The sequence below is a fragment of the Marmota flaviventris genome, chromosome 3 (genome assembly GCF_047511675.1).
Source record: "Marmota flaviventris isolate mMarFla1 chromosome 3, mMarFla1.hap1, whole genome shotgun sequence".
In the NCBI taxonomy this organism is placed as follows: Eukaryota; Metazoa; Chordata; class Mammalia; order Rodentia; family Sciuridae; genus Marmota; species Marmota flaviventris.
The window spans coordinates 69494381-69512256 of NC_092500.1; the positions used below are offsets into that span (position 1 = coordinate 69494381).

Genomic DNA, 17876 nt, shown 5'->3' on the forward strand with positions numbered 1-17876 from the left:
ACGGTCCACATGTGAGAGCTACAGGGCCAAGAGTCTATTTTAAAAAAGAATTTGGAAGCACTGCAGAATCCACGGTGGCTTCTCTTTCTGTTTGGAGGATTAGATGATCATCTTGCCAAGAAGAATGGATGTTCCAAATGTCATGACTCCTTAAAACTTGCATGTGACTATAGTGCCATGCACACCACTAAGCTGTCACATTTTCCATTTTAGCAATGTCAAGCTACCTCTTTATCATTAAATACGAACTACCTGAAGTAATCAGAGCATTCATGGGACTTGAAGAAAATACTGGGTATGTCTTATGTTCTCTTTATAATATCAAATGACTCATTCTACTTCATCTTTTCTGATCCTAATATCCTCATCTCTTTTTCTGTCCCAGGGAATGGTACCTCAATGGCAACTACCTCGTCATACTTGTGTCTGTGGGAATTATTCTTCCACTTTCTCTCCTTAAAAATTTAGGTAAAGTCATTTTCTAATTGAAACTATTTTTACTTTTATTTCATATTCTAATAGGTAAGCTGTTTGCGGATGCCATATTCACCTTCAAAATATTTCTGCTAACTCCTAGGTTACCTTGGTTATACTAGTGGATTTTCTCTGACCTGCATGGTGTTTTTTCTCAGTGTGGTAAGTGACTTGTGATCCCAATCCTTGTAGCTTGGGAATCAAGAAATGGTGTGTGTGACTAAATTGATGTCCCCATTTTTTGTCAAGCACTTCACTAGTTAGAAATAGTTCCTGCATCATGAGCAATTTTATTGTATTTTAATTTGGAAAAGGAAAAGAGTAGTCACAAGTTTAAAAATAGTTGAGTTATAGTTAGAATGTCAAGGCCACTGCTAATGGTATGTTGTAGGCACACTGGATGAATATTTGGATAAGAGTACATGATATTAACCCAATATTTAGAAAAAGGGAGAAAAAAGTGAGGAGGCCCACAGGAGACATGAATAGATGATACCATATCTGCACAAACCAGATATTTCCTTTTCCACAATTCTTTTTTTTTTTGCATGTTCTTTTTTTTTTTTTTTTTTTAATTTTTTTTTTATTGGTTGTTAAAAACATTATAAAGCTCTTGACATATCATATTTCATACATTAGATTCAAGTTGGTTATGAACTCCCAATTTTACCCCAAATACAGATTGCAGAATCACATCAGTTACACACCCACGTTTTTACATATTGCCATACTAGTGACTGTTGCATTCTGCTACCTTTCCTATCCTCTACCATCCCCCCTCCCTCCCCTCCCATCTTCTCTCTCTACCCCATCCACTGTAATTCGTATCTCTCCTTGTTTATTTTCCCATTATCCAGTCATAGAGGGCAACAACAGCGGGATTAAAAATGAAGTTCTATCCCTATCTTAAAAGGAGAAATTTCTTGCGTTATCATGGATGCAAAATGTATAAAGCATTTCCCCAAAGAAACAAAGGAGGAAGGAATTGTTGACGACCCATGTTGTTATTAGTTTGAAGAAATAAAAGATATGAAACGTAGCAAGGAAATGATCATCTTTGTCATGAAAGGGCATGAAAAGTGTAGAATGGGCTCATGCAAAATAAGGTCCTGTGGACTCGAGGGGGCAGTGCTGCCAACCACAGTTCCTGCCCTTTCCTTAGGAGAGAGGCTAGAGGGAGTCCTCATCCGTAGTTCATTAATCTAAATGGAATCTACAGTTGAGTTCCCTCATCCCCGCCCAATGAGCCACACATAGGGATATTTATTTCACTGTTTTTCCTTAAAAGCTTGAATCTGTGTTTCTTTCTTTCTTTTTTTTAATAACTGGGTTTAGGTGATTTATAAGAAATTCCAAATACCTTGCCCACTGCCTGTTTTGGATCATAATATTGGAAATCTGACATTCAACAACACACTTCCGATGCATGTGATCATGTTACCCAATAACTCTGATGATACTGGCGTGAACTTCATGATGGATTACACCCATCGCAATCCTGCAGGGCTGGAGGAGAATCAGGCCAAGGGCTCTCTTCATGGCAGTGGAGTGGAATACAAAGCCCACGGTGATGACCAGTGTCAACCCAAATACTTTGTATTCAACTCCCGGGTAAGTGAGAGACCCAGGCTCTAATGAGCCCAGTAATGCAGATTCTGAGTTTTTATTTCATGAACTGAGATGGTCTGGAATTGCCATCTGTGTTGAAATGCTAAACAGGTGTGTTTTCTTTGTTTTACAGACGGCCTATGCAATTCCTATCCTAGCATTTGCTTTTGTATGCCACCCTGAGGTCCTTCCCATCTACAGCGAACTTAAAGAGTAAGGCAGCCATCATTTTAGCTCTTAATTTGCTATGAAAATGTGCTCATATGTTCAATGGTGCTTTACCAGGAATCATGGTTTGTAGCGCTCTCGTGGGAGTCAGTGCTATATCCATTTATAAGTAACATGCTTTAACCAGCAAGGTATGAGTCAGTCTATGCACTTCATTACCTTATCTGCTTCCTTGTCTCCTCTCCCTCAACCATAATGGTTCAGGGGAGGGGTTCAGGGCTGGTAGAAAAAGGAGCCAATGGGTTTAATGATTTTGGCAGGTGTAGGGTATTTAAATAGGAATTTTGGTGAGAAGTAGTGATGTAAACAGATTGGAAATGATAATATGCATGAAGACCAAAACTTATGATTATAGTAGCCTTAATAAGTCATTGATGTCACTTATAATCAGTTCTTAACCTTTGTCTAAAGAGATGAGCCATTATATGGCCTACATTGTCTTTTTCTGTCTTGAAAATCTTATTTCTTTCAGCCGATGGCCTATGATTCATTCATAGTCTTTTTCCTTTGAGGTTGTTGGCACCTACATGGGGACCAAGTGGGTATGAGTCCACTTTAGCAGCTTTCCTCTTTACCTTTAAGTTAGGGTATCACTCAGTGATTCTCAACATTTTTATCCCCAGACAATAGCGTTACTTTTCCCTATAATTCTGATTGACCTCATAACAAATTTTTGGAACACCTTCAATTATTTTGATATCTTTGATTTACTGTGAAAACCACATATAGCACATACTTCAGAAGCCTAGCAAGTGACTCTAGGTAGGTGCATCCCTCTGGTGTGGTCTCTAGAAGTGGTTCACATAACAGTATCAAGCTTTGTCATAGTCTGAACTCTTGGCAGTAGCAAGAGGTGGTTCTTTTCCTCATTAAACTCATCTCATCATGAAATACAAAAGCTTTCTACATTAAGAGCCAGTTTGATTCTTATGTTAATTACATTTTTAATTATTTAGTAGATAAGTTTACTTATTGATAGACCCTCTTCTAGGGAAATAGTTGTTTCTAAAACTAAAGAAACAATGTTTAAGAAAAAAGGAAACAAATCATCCTTAGCTCTATGACAAGTTTAAATCAGCTGTAACTTTATATACCAGAAATGTGGTTTCATAATGAGCAATAGACATAATTATTTTTATTTTTATTTTAAATAGTGATGTTTCATAAGTTTAAGAAATGAAATTCAATGTTCTTTTTATCTTTAGTCGGTCCCGGAGGAAAATGCAAACAGTGTCAAATATTTCCATCACAGGGATGCTGGTCATGTACCTGCTTGCTGCCCTCTTTGGCTACCTAACCTTTTATGGTAGGTCACTCTGTCAAAGTGATTTGTTTGTGCACATCCTGGTTAGACTGAAAATCCACCTGAGTAGGTGTAACGCTTTTAATTACCTCTATAAGCAGCCTGATGAATAGATGATGCACATTCAATTAACTCAATTTTACCTTTGTCATCTGATCTAAGGAAATGAGCCCTGGACCAATCTGGCTAACAGGTTATAACAATTTGTGAATTTTTGTGTTTTTTATTTTATTTTTTAAAGAGAGAGAGAGAGAGAAGAGGGAGAGACAGAGAGAATTTTTTTAATATTTATTTTTCAGTTTTTGGTGGACACAACATCTTTATTGTATTTTATGTGGTGTTGAGGATCGAACCCAGTGCCCCACACATGCCAGGCAAGCACGTTACCACTTGAGCCACATCCACAGCCTGTGTTTTTTATTTTTAATATCCACATATTAAATCATTTTCCTTCAGATATAAATTATATTTCTTTGCTAGACTTCCTGGTCCATCTCAGGCTAGAAGCAATGAGAAAGAATCCATTGCATGTGACAAGGCTCTTTTGATGGAATACCTACCTAACTGCCAGGCAAATGGCATAAAAATTATAAATTCTTAAGTTTGAACCTGCTTCTTATTTATTCACTACATCAAATCTGGGAGATTGTAATACTAAGAATTATTTCTGGTTTATATAATTCTCTTCTATTATAGTGAGGGGTTTCCTAAGAAAGAAAGGATATAGCAGAATTTTCTTCAATATGGGAATGTTCTTAAAAAATAGCATTATGCATTATACATTTTCTCTTTAGCATCTTAATAATATACAAAAGGAGTAGAATTTTTATATTCCTTCGATGAAGCCCAATAGAAAAATTACATGGAAGCAAATAGACCTAGAGCTATATTCACACTAGTCATGCTGGTCAATATCATCTTGGGTCTAACTTTCCTGACTGAGTTGGTAAATTAAATTCATTGCATGACAAGTTGGGGAGGAGATGACTCAGGAGTAGGCCACTATTTGCTTAGCTTTGTTTTCTATTTGACTATTAATCAAGCACTCACTTTAGATTGGGCATTAACTTATTGTTGCTTATGGGTTAATGAAAGTCAAGGCCAAGGGCTGAGGCTGTAGTAGCTCAGTGGTAAAGTGCTTGCCTCGCATGTATGAAGCTCTGGGTTCAATCCTGAGCACCACATAAAAAACAAATAAAAACAGATACTGTGCGTTCATCTACAACTAAATAAATGTTTAAAAAAAAAAGAAAAGAAAGAAAGTCAGGGCCAATACCATTGAAATCATTTTTATCCCTTTGTATCTGATTTTGAGAGGGGTAATGGGAAAATCAAACTATATTTGCTTCCATAAATATCTCCATTTGTGTCTGGGATGCTGAGTGAATATATTTTCAAGATGAGCATCATCTTAATCTTAGAGCAATATTCATGGGAAACCCTATAAAAATCATACTAATTCTTTCTTACATGTTGCTCTAATGAGTTTCTTAAGACAAATACAAACTTTAAAAAGTCCAAGAGTATATATGCCAGTGTCATGATGGAGTTGTAACTGTTGAAACTGAAAAAGTGTTAGAAGTCAGTAGTCCCAGAATTTCCAGAATGTACTTGGAGAAGCTGTGTCAGGGGTGGCTGGACAGAAGGGATGTGTGGATAATATGGGATGGACAGTTTGGTGAGGTCTGGACCTTTTATCTCTTTCAACAAGAGTACCTCAGCATGGTTTGTGATGCTTCTCTATTGCAGACATTGATTTATTATGATGCAAAACAAGTTAAGAAGCACCTGATCATTTTTCTTTTAGCTTCTGCAACTTTTTTAAGCTTCAAGACTCCTTTGTTCATTTGACCAAAAAGCCTCATGGCTTTATAAGGTTAAAGATAAGATACAAATGTGGACATCTGGATTCCCAGACCTGAGTCTTTTTTCCCTGTCCCAGGTTCCCTGCATAAAATGTGTCCTTGAGTAACCAGTGGCAACTTGGTAACACTAGGCAAACTCATTCTCTTCTTGTAGGAGAAGTTGAAGATGAATTACTTCATGCCTACAGCAAAGTGTATACATTTGACACCCCTCTTCTCATGGTACGCCTAGCAGTCCTGGTGGCAGTAACACTAACTGTGCCCATTGTCCTGTTTCCAGTAAGTACATAAAGCTCCAATGAAAGAATCCTGTTTAATCCATAGATCAGTACTATGTTCTGACTTGATGAAGATTTAATTATCATGTGAGTTTGCAATTGCAATGCCCGAGGACATTGTGCTTTTTACAGCATTTTGGAGTCACTAACTAAGTCACTAAGTTGGAGTCACTAAGTTGATCATTTAAGATGTATACACAGCCAACATTTTTAAGCAGTGTTTTTTAGGTCTGGGAAAAAGAATCATGAAATTTACTTTTAAATTCAAAAAGCAGAACTTAAGCTGCTGTCTTGTGGATTAGTAAAACTGAGGAGGAGTTCCGATGACTTCTGAAACTTGAAAGCAAAGACCACTTTAAGTGTCAGATCACATTGCATTTTCACAACAGTTTTAAAGGCATTTCATTTTTTTCTAGTTTCTTGTGCTGCAATAACATCCAAAAATTGTTTTATTTAATCCAGTGATTTGAAGGCCAATGAGAAGGGGATTCATGTTAAGTAAATTAATTACTAGAACAGAAATTCTTAAAAAATAGTTCTGTTACCCATCATGTATCTTTTCCCCCACCTCCCCCACCAAGACTGACACATGCCTCTGGCAGATTTGGCCTGGGGGCATCCCTCCTGAGCATTTGCCATTGCCATCAGTCTGTTGTGAGATGACGGAGGAGAGCTGACCGGGGCTGGGTGAGTTAAAACCACCACATATGGATAAACACAGGTCTTCACCCGCCTGCCAGCTCTTCTCCTTTCATAAACACTGAATTTGCCCATTCATTTTAGGGGCAAAAACATAAGTGACACAGTATCTGGGATTATTATGTACAGAATGTTCCATAGAGGGCCTGGTGTAGGAGGACTACTTATATAATGACACTGTGGTCACTTTAAATGCAGCTTGTGTGCTGAAATATATTTTGGCACATTCCTTTTTCATGAGCACATGAAATCAGATCCTTATTACTATGGTGGCTAATAATTTACTCTTAAATAATGTCTTGCCTGTAATGCATCTGAAAGTAATTCAAATGACACACACATAGAGCTTTAGCCTAAAATCAGCTCCAGCTTGCATACAAAGCAAAAGACAGCTGTAAACCAGAAGGTGTGCTACAGGATAAAATTTCCAAGCAAGCAGTTTCAATGAGAAAAGAATATTTGGATTTCTTCTTTTTTGTGGGTCAAGATACCACTGAATTTCAGAGGAGGCACTCACAGCCTTGTTGAATCAAAGCATTTGATGAAGGAACTCTGTTGTATGCTTCTGTGTTTCTTTATTCATAAGCCTTAAACAGTGTTTTCATGCTGGGTCGTCAAGAGATTGATGGATGTGGCCATGATCATGTAGCTAGGATGTGGAGCTTATTGCATAATACCACCAATGGCTGTTACTATTGGAATGGGAAGTCAAGTCAGCCTATTTATGTATTGATTGATATCTGGGATTAAACACAGGGGCATTTAACTACTGATCCACATCCCCAACCCCTTTTTATATTTTATTTTGAGACAGGGTCTTACTAAGTTACTTAGGGCTTTGCCAAGTTGCTGAGGTTGGTTTTGAACTTGTAATCCTTCTGCTTCAGTCTCCCCATCTGCTGGGATTACAGCATGTGCCAGTGTGCCTGGCTAGCCTTTCATTTATTAGTGAGCATTTCACCTCACCATCAAAAAGCCTCATCTCCCCATGTGAGAGAGAAAGCACTGGAATACATCTGATCATGAGGGACAGTAATAGTTTGTAAACATTAAAAGCCATTGAAACCAAAATTGGTCTTGAGAACCAAAATTGAGAAGAGTAACTAATCACTATCTTTCATTATGCACTTTCCCTTAACATTAGCATTTCGGCACCATTTTGCACAGTGTTATGGTGGAATGATCTGCGTAAGTACCCTCTTCCCCACTGGCTTACAAGTCCCTGGAGACTGGGTATGTGAATGGTGACTGGCACAAAGGATGGGCCCTGTAACATTTGCTAAGGAACAATGGCTTTTAAAATTTACCTTGCATTTTCTTGAAATGTATAAACTGCTTTTTCTAGTAAAAGCATAGGCTATTTTCCTTGCTGATGTACCATGAATTCAATTTGGGTGAGGATCTGAGTTAAGTGAATCAAAATCCCTGTGAATGTGATGGATTCATCCACATCTGTGATGGTGACAGATAAGTGGGTGCAACCTCTTTGTCCCAATCAAATCCTACAAGACTAAGTTCAGAGACTTTTTCGCTGTGATAGAAGTTGTTAAGTGTTGCCTTTGGTTATTTGCTTTCTTATAATTTAGGAACAAGATTTTCAGTGTGTCAAATGCTGAGCCACAGCATAGTTCTCCTGCCAGGATTCTTTGCATTAAGAAATCCTTGACCACTAAGAATTTTACTTGCTTTGATGTTCCCATGTTAAGACAATAAAACAAATAAACCTAGTCTGGATTAAAATGTATCAGTGTTAGGTATTATTTTGTGTTCCCCTTCTTTCAACAAATGATTACTGTGGGCTCTCTTTCTTGGGAGCTCAAGAAGATAGAATAGGGTTTGTTCACTTGTTTTCCTTTTAGTACACTATTATCTTCTTTTCCCCAATTGGATTAGTATTTTTCCTTATTTGTATAAGGCACATAGTTATTTCATGTCAAATGCATACATGCATAAATGAAGTGAATTAGGTCAGCTTTTTCCCTAGCAGCCCCACATTTATTTCCTGAGTAGTGGGGAGGGGGCCTATTACAGGCCTGTTTTCAGCTTGTGCTTCCCTTTATGTAGTTAAGTTCACGTATCACCATAGTTTATCATAAACACACAGACTCGAATTCCACCTGCTGTACTTTATTTTAAAGAAGTGATCACATCTCAAATTCTTTAGCTACTTCTATTTCATCTTCTTATAGTAAAATCATTCTTCTTCTAACTTGTGTTGCCTTCAAATCCCCTGTTTTGAAACCTGCACAGATACGGGCATAGAAATATGGCACATGTTGCCATGAACGACAGTAGTATAGGTATTTCTTGCCCTAAGCAATCCTGCAAAGTGAAACAGTCTAAACCATGGAAGAATTTAATTGATTGATTGATTAGAGTTCTCTTTCTACTCTGCCTCTGGGTTTCTGACCTTCACTTTAGATCCACTCCTCAGAACACAGCACCTCCTAACTGGCTGTACATGGCTCTCTCTCTCTCTCTCTCTCTCTCTCTCTCTCTCTCTCTCTCTCAATAACTGTTTTTTTCTAAAGCTGCACAGAACCTTTCTGGAATCACGCTTGGGTCAGAGGCCCTGGGTGTTGCTGGGGACTTTCTCCACCTGCAACATCTGACCCACATTTCCAGATTCTTATCAGTTTATGTCAAAAGAGAAAAGGGCACATGGATACATAGAAGAGCAGACAAGCCTTTGTGGGTAATAAGAGTTATCTCTGTCTCAACACTAGTGAACAGAGGCGCTGAGGACCTTTGGTCCCAGACTCAACAAGCACAGCATGTTAACATAGGATGAATGTTCCCTTCCTGTTCCCTTCCACCACCATCCCAGCCTCCCTCACTCTTCACTCTGTTGCCCTCTTCAGGAATCTGTTGGCAACTCCATATTCCTTTGGTTTTGTTCAGGATTTTCTTAATCCTTACTCAGTAAGACAAAGCTTTCACCCTTTACTCCAATCATCCTACCTATTATTCCTGTAAATTTTCTGTCCTTTATCATCTGTTATTTTCTCTAAAACTGCACACAACCTATCATCATGAAACAAAACCTAAATCTTTCTGGAAGCCACTAGACTTTAGGACACTGCATTTATACTCAGAGGCCCTATATCTATATAGGATTGCCTCTAACTCCCTTACTGAATCGAATGCACCATTGTAACAAAGACTACAAAGCACTTAAGTGTGACATCTGCCCGAAAACGAAACCTGTCTTTGATTTGTTTATAAGTTTAGCACTGTCAGTCGAGTCCTTAAGCACGCTGTATGTATCACAGAAAACTTATTTTAAGCCTGCTAATTAGATCACTCTGGACAATACTGAAGAAACACTAATTGTAAGACATAATGTAGAACTTACAGCCTGCTGGCGGAAATGACATCAACCATTTTCCTTTCCTTAGTGTGCTTTTCAAAATGAATTTCATAATTTTCACTGATCCAATTTTTAAAAAATTCTTTGCAAAGTCATTCCTAAACCATTTTCAGGGATTATCTGGTTTGCCATTCTAGAAATGAAATTCCCTTTTCAACCTAAACAGATGGCTTCAATTTTTTGATGGAGAGGTATGAATGGAATGTCGCGTGAGAATCTGTGAGCAATGCATTTTTTGGTTGTTCATGCATGTTGCAAAATGTATCTCACATTTTTTCTTTTAAATGAGTTCCCATCTCAACACCCTAAAAAGACTTCAGAACTAAAATTATTTAATGAAAACCAGTTCAGGCATTTCTAAAAAAGTGGAGTCTTAGCTTAACTGAAGTACTCATGTATTAAAACTCCAGTAGAGTAATTCCATTAAGTCAAAGAAGTGTCTTCTAACAGATTCCAAAGATAAGCAGGCTTCAGCTTTGCTAAGCTGTACAAACATAATGCACTCCCTCCCTCTGCCCACAGGGATCTCTCTATCCACTCACACCACAGTAACTTGAGCGGCTGCTGCCAACGGAGCCTCTCTTGACTCTCTGCCCACTTGTTTCAGCTGCTAAAATAAAGCTTAAATCTGTCAAGGACTCTGAAGGGAGAAAAGAGACTCCTACTGTCAATTTATTTCAGCATTTACTGTGTGCCTGCTACATGCCAGACACTAAACGAGAAACTCTGAGGAATGTTGAAATTATTAAATTCTTTCTATTCCTTGCCTTTTGTGGGCTTATCCTATACTAGTGGGGGAGGTAAGAGGAGATAAAGAGAAAGGAGCAAGCACAAAAAGTACATTGTTTTAAATATCAGAAGGAAAGCAATGCTAAATAGAAAGGAAAATTAAGAAAAGCCCAGGTTTATAGAAATTCCTTTTACACTCAGGTGTAAATCAATTCAGTGCATGCCATTAGTGTTTAACCAGTCTGATGAGATGCCCATCCACAAGGCTTTTACTGTCTCTGAATTGTACATCTTATCTGTTCTTTTATCTAAAATAATTTTTAACCACAATTCTGAAAACTAAGAAAGAGAGCACACAACTGCAGAAAAATAACATTATCCTCAGACATCAAAAATCAGCGTGAAATGGGCACAACATGAGTGTACTTAGTGCCACTGAACTGTATACTAAAAAATGACTGAGATGGTAAATTTTATGTTATGCATATTTTAACACAATTAAAATCTGGGGGAAAAAAACATCAGGATATTTTCTGGGAAACAAGGGAAAAATAAATAAAATGTTTTAGACTGATGAGAATGCTGAAAATAATAGAAAAGGTCAAAAACAAAGAAATGATCTTGCCATTGAACATTGTGCTTGCAGATTCGTACATCAGTGACCACATTGTTATTTCCCAAAAGACCCTTCAGCTGGATAAGACACTTCCTGATTGCAGCCATGATTATTATACTTAATAATGTTCTGGTCATCCTTGTGCCGACTATAAAATACATCTTTGGATTCATAGGTAAGTTTCAGTAAGACTTTTAGTCAGCCCAAATTTATACCTTCTTACATGGTAATCAGGAAGCCAGTGCTGGGTGGTCAAAATCCCTAGTCCATCTCAGGCTCCCAGCAGCCCTACTAGATTCCAGTGGCTGTGCCAGTCACCTAACCTCCCTAGTGACACTGGGAGCTACTTTTAGAGGTCACTTAGCCCAGCTGCCTTTTCTAAGGAAACTAAACCTCAAAGAAAGCAAGTCATACACCTTGGGATGGACCCAGGATTTGGAGGTGGCTCCTATCTCTGTCATCCAGAAAAGAGGAAGACAGATTTTATCAACAGAAACTCTCTCAAACCTATAAGTATCAGCCAAGCATTAAGGAGCTCTTTGGAGGAGTAGGAGGTTGATTTTTTTACAGCATACTATTTCTATTACCTACATGGTCTATTAGTATAGTTAATTTTTTGTCTGATGATTAAGGATTTGCTCAAATTTTAAATATTAAACTTTATAAAGAATCAGGTATAGGCAACTTGAAAAGTAAGAGGTGGTTAGAAAGGGAATGTGATGAGCTGTCTCCTTAGTATGTACTTACATTACTAAGCCTTTGTAAATTCATATTATTTTGGCCTTTTATTGCTTATGATACATTACGTGTACTTGTGCAGTTATGCTGTTAGGTACATTTTAATTTTCTTTATAGACATACCTTCCATGAATAAGCAACCAAGATGAACTTATGTGATTTAAGCACGTGCTATTAGAAGAACAGGAATAGTTTTATATTTGGTTTATTTATATTAGTGCTTTTCAGGGAAGATCTGCCTTGTGAGACCTTAACCTGCCCTGCATTTCCCTCCTCAGGGTCTTCTGCTGCCACTATGTTGATTTTCATCCTTCCAGCTGCGTTTTATCTTAGACTTGTCAAGAAAGAATCCCTTAGGTCACCCCAAAAGGTCGGGGTAAGTAAGGGCTTGCAATTCATCCCATTATAAGTCTTAACTACATAGAGTAAACCAGAGAATCTGATTGGTATGGGAAAATGAAACAATGAACAAGAACCCAAAACCAAAGATGGGCTGGAACTTTCTGGTAGGAGGAAACAGGAATGATTTCTGGCACTTGAATGATCTAGGCTCTCTCTCTTCAAATAGCAAATATTTTGTGTTGAGTCCTCTCACATCAAATGCTCATGGAATTTTCCCTACAGGAACATGTGCTCTATGTGCACACCAGTTTCCAGTGCCAAGCTGCAGCTGCACTGTCCACATGAAATTGTCAGGAAGGAAGTTGGCGATCTACCAGTGTTATGGAGCAGTGTAAATGTTTCCAACATGTTAGTTAGGTTTGCAAGGGCCGAGAGTTGCCTTGATTTTTTTTTTTCCTCCTTCTATAGTTCCCTGCTGCTGAAGGCCGGCTGGCTGCAAAATAACCAGGGGGGTGACGAACAACTTGTGTTGATTGATACAGCAGGAGTAGGAGCCGTTTATTGCAGGACAGGAGCAGTATTTATACATTCCACAGAGCTTATCTAGTTAGCATAAACTAGATACATCAGTCAACCAATAAGGAATCTCCATACTTAATGGCTCGCTTTTGTTACTTCTCAAACCACTCCCTCTGGCATTTTGCCAGGCACCATCCAGACTTGTTTATGAACTCTAACATTCCCCTGGCAAAATGCCAGGTGTTATTTTGACTTGTTTACAGACTCTAACAATTCCCCCTTTTGTTTAATTTAAATAAAGACCATAGCTCCAAATTCTGGCAAGTGTGTGACGTCCATCTGCCAAATATGGTTAGGTATCAGTCTTCTAGGATTGACTCCAAGATTAACTTGTGGTAAAAAGGTCACACAATTTTGACATTGTTTTATTATTTGTCTAGCTTGTTCCTTAGTTATTTTAAAACGATTTTGTAAAGTATTAGCATTGACATGGAACCTTTTATGAAAATGTGTAGCTTCTCAGAAAAATATTAACCTAGGTCTGTATGAGCTCAAAAATAAAATAGAACTTTATGATGTGGGAAAAGGCAAATAATAAAATAAATATTGAAAAAAGCATCCTGGTTAATCACTGTCGCAGATGTAAGAATAGCCAAACTGGAGTTCTGGATATCAGCTGTTATGGATTTGAGTCAAATCATCTTCCTTTTGGTCTGTAGAAATTGTTTTAGTTAATCTCTCTGGAATCCAAATCGGCTGCTGTTCTCCCTGTGGAAAAACACAAACAGAACCCCGACTCCAGACAATCACTGGGTCAGGACCTTTCCATTGTCCTGTTAGAATATCCTTCCAAAGTACCTTAGGCTTATGTACATTTTTTGGACACATATGCCTTTCCGCAGCACTAAGCCCTGATGAATCCAAATTTTAAAAGTTTAGAGTAAAAAGGGTTATTTTAAGTTTATCTTTAGGTGATATATACCCCTTTCCAATTCCCTCTTTTTGCTTTAATAAGTACATTTTAATAGTTTGATGAGCTCTTTCAACTATGCCTTGTCCCTGAGGATTGTATGGGATTCCTGTTATATGAGTAATGCCAAATGATGAGCAAAATTGTTTAAAAGAGGTAGAAGTATAACCAGGACCATTATCTGTTTTTAACTGTTTTGGAACGCCCACAGTGGCAAAATTTTGTAAGCAATGAGCTATAACATCTTTAGTTTTTTTCTCCGGAATGAAGGGAGCCCATCAAAAATCCGGAAGAAGTATCAACTGTAACATGCAAATATTTTAATTTTCCAAATTCGGGCCACCATCTGCCGAAGGCCGGCTGGCTGCAAAATAACCGGGGGGTGACGAACGACTTGTGCTGATTGATACAGCAGGAGTAGGAGCAGTTTATTGCAGGACAGGAGCAGTATTTATACATTCCACAGAGCTTATCTAATTAGCATAAACTAGATACATCAGTCAACCAATAAGGAATCTCCATACTTAATGGCTCGCTTTTGTTACTTCTCAAACCACTCCCTCTGGCATTTTGCCAGGCACCATCCAGACTTGTTTATGAACTCTAACATTCCCCTGGCAAAATGCCAGGTGTTATTTTAACTTGTTTACAGACTCTAACACCCTGCTGTTCCCTGGTTTGAACTGAGATCCCAAACAGAACTCTTTGTTTTTCAGTTAACTTATTTACATACAAAATATGATCTTATTAAACTAGGAAGTGCGTATTTCTTTTCCATAATAGTACTACAGAAACATACTAGAAATATTTTTTTCCCAACAATTAAACATGCTCAGTGACTGCTTAAGAAAGTCTTCTATTAAGGTTTGAAAAGAATGGTTCCTACTGAATTACTCTGAAGTTTTGCCTTGAATTTTTTCACCTCTTGGGATTGTTCAAGGAGTTCAGCAGAGTTTGATATCATAAGCTCTTTCCACCATCTTACCCATGGATTTTCTCTATGTAATCCATCTTGCCTAGACTTTGATAGCAATATTATCTGGGCAAGTGATTTGCCCTAATGATGACCCATGTTTAGTTTAATTAGATGTAAAATTAATACCTAGACCCTTTCTAGTTTAAAAAAAAAAAAGCTTCTGTTTTCCCATACATAGAATTATATTGATCTAAGGCTTCTTCTAATGTTAACATTTGAAACAGTGTATATACATATGTGTGTGTGTAAATACAAAGATATATACACACTAACATATGTTAGTCTGTCATTTTTATTTGCATGCTTTATAAAATTAGAATTGTATCATACGTACTATTTCTTTATGACCAGCTCTTTTTCACCTAAAAGATTCTGTAGATCCTTAAATTTTTTGTCACTTTAAAAAAAAAATTATTAGAGCTTTATAGTTATATATAGTAGTTAGGTTCATTCCTAAAAACTCATACATGCATGGAATTCAATTTCAGTTCATAATGCCCCTCTTTTCCCTTTCTCCCTTCCCCCATTCCCCTTCTTCTACTGTAGTGTACTCTTTACACTTGTCTATTTATTTATATTTGGTTGATTCTTTTTATTTATGCATAAAGGTGAAATTCCCTATGGCATATTTGCATAGGCACATAACATGATTTTTTAAGAATTCATTCTTCATTGCCTCCCTTTAACCATCCCTTCACTCTGCCTCTTGATCTACTTTTTCTACATTATTGGTTTTCCCTTTATCTTTATTATATCCTATCCTTCCCTCCCCCTTTCCTTTTTTTTTTGAACTCTGGCTTCTGCATTTAAGAGAAAACATTCAATATTTAAGTTTCTGAGTTTGGTTTATTTCACTTAGCAGGATATTCTCCATATCCATCCATTTACAGGCAAATGCCATAATTACATTCTTTTTAATTTTTTACTGATCATAAAGTATTCCATCCTTTAGACATACCAAATCAATTAGCCATTACTCTGTTGTTGAAATTTTAGGTTATATCACTGCACTGTATTCCCCTTCTTTTCCCAACTAGGGTTCAAAATAGATTTGTTGGACATCTAATTTATTAAGAATAATACAATTTAATATGCAAATAGGATTGCCACCTTATATTAATAACTTATAAAAACAAACAGCTAAAAATGGTTTTCCTGTTCCCTAACAAATTCTGTCTGAATTACAGGCTTTAATTTTTCTTGTGATTGGAATTATCTTCATGATTGGAAGCATGGCACTCATTATACTTGATTGGATCTACGATCCTCCAAATTCCAAGCATCACTAACCTAGGAGAAAATGTTCTTTTTCTGTTGGAAGTGGTTGCAAGTTATGCCCAAATCAAGACATTTGAGTTATCTTGATTGGAATGTTACTCATAGGAAATAACAGGAAGATTCCCAAGACATTTGCTATTATATCACCAGACACCTACGAGAAAGAAAATTATGGTTTCTGTTGAGAATGGTTGTTAATGTATTTAAAATCCATGGTGCACATTGCTACCCAGGTTTGACTAGAGCATTGTGAGATGATGAAGGTGTGTTTTTGCTGCTATACAAGCAGAATAAGTGTGGCTGCATTTAATGGTCATCAGATAACACCTTTTCCTTTGAGCTGGCTCCCCACCCTCCACCTTCCCAAAGTAACAGATAGTTGTATTCTCAGAGCATTAAATTTAAAATGCCCTGGTGGCAAACTATCAACACTTAATGCCTTTCCACATCTTGCACCAAATTCTTTGGGGCTTTTGGCTAACAGAGAGAAGCAAAAGACACCTCTTGCGAGCTTGTCCCTGTGAGGTAGATGAACTGTCAGACTCTAGCCAACAGCACTTGGTGTCCACACTAAAGGGATAGTTTGCCCATCCCATTTGTGACATTGAATTAGTGACTTCTTCATTCAATGGATTGTTAGGTAAACATTAAAGCATTTTATTAAACATAGAGAGGGGCTTTATTTAAATTTAAGCAACAACAAAAATAATGCTTACAGCTCAGCTGCTTGCTGTGGAAGCATCTGCTTTGAAGTTGTTCTTAGTCGTCTTGTCATACTTTTGTCCTTGAACAATGCTCTCCCTCTCGTCTTCCATTCTCATTTAGAATGTTTAGAATACCACAGGTCACGTGGAGATACACTACCCAGTATTGTCTGATACATTTTTATTTGATAAACATTCAGTGCAGGAAACTGTAATTTGCTATATGTTTATGTATATAATCTTATTCTATAGTCATCAGAATGTTAATGTATGGTACATTTGATTCTGATTTTTTACATGTGTAGTTTTCTTTCTTCACAGTCAAAACATTTATATTATTGGGGTGGGAGCAGGGAATTAAGTTGGTGGGCTCAGAAATCCATTTGTATGCATCTGTCTATTGGAGATATTCTAAATTTGAAACCTAAGTTATACATAGTTCAGTAATGCTCTTCTTTGATGTTTACAATAATAATCATCTATGAGAAAACGGGCTCCTTATTTGTGAGTAATTATCAATGCTAAGGTTGTTCTTTTAATTTAGCACATCTAAATAGGATTTGGTTCATTTTAGCTTGTGGAGGTGTTTGCTGACATTCATGTGTCATTTAATACAATGTTGAGTGATTGTCCGTAGAAATAAAAGTGCTAACACTACAGAGAAATGCAAACTATCCTTCTTGCTCATTTCCAAAACATACTTGTGTAGAATGGATTTAAAAGTTACTACTCACTGCCTAGAACTTCTAGAGTTCACTTCTTTGTCAAATCAGTAGCAAGAACATTTGTTGTATATTTTATATGTTATTAAAGCCAAGTATGAAATATAAGTATCATACAAGTATGACATAATAGATAATATCTCAATAGTGTTTTGGGAGTGTACCAAAGAAAAGAAATATTTGTTTTATGTATTATTTTCTAGAGACATAATACTGTAAAATGGTGCACTTTGCTATGAAAATTGAGTATTACTAGAAACTATCATAACTTTTAAGTCACTGTTACTTGGAAAAAATTTGCCAAATAGCATCTTTAAGATATATTTCCATCTTCATTTCTCTAAAGAATATATCAAAACAAAGTTGAAAATGTGTCTTCTGAATGTTAAAAACTGTTTAATCTAAATTTATTTAAATGTAAATATTAAAGATTAATCCAAAAATATTGAAAAACTGT

At 37.0% G+C, this 17876-nt stretch overlaps 1 protein-coding gene across 1 annotated transcript in view; it reads left to right on the forward strand.

Moving 5' to 3' along the window:
* The window catches only part of Slc38a4 (solute carrier family 38 member 4), a 29052-nt gene extending 13048 nt beyond the window's left edge, over positions 1–16004 (forward strand). Inside the window, exons 6-15 of the mRNA XM_027949981.2 lie at positions 214–295; positions 386–468; positions 578–636; positions 1810–2085; positions 2216–2295; positions 3516–3616; positions 5633–5757; positions 11201–11345; positions 12187–12284; positions 15903–16004. Coding sequence (XP_027805782.2) covers positions 214–295; positions 386–468; positions 578–636; positions 1810–2085; positions 2216–2295; positions 3516–3616; positions 5633–5757; positions 11201–11345; positions 12187–12284; positions 15903–16004 — 1151 coding nt within the window. The remainder of the gene's footprint in view (positions 1–213; positions 296–385; positions 469–577; positions 637–1809; positions 2086–2215; positions 2296–3515; positions 3617–5632; positions 5758–11200; positions 11346–12186; positions 12285–15902) is intronic.
* The last annotated feature ends 1872 nt before the right edge of the window (positions 16005–17876 follow it).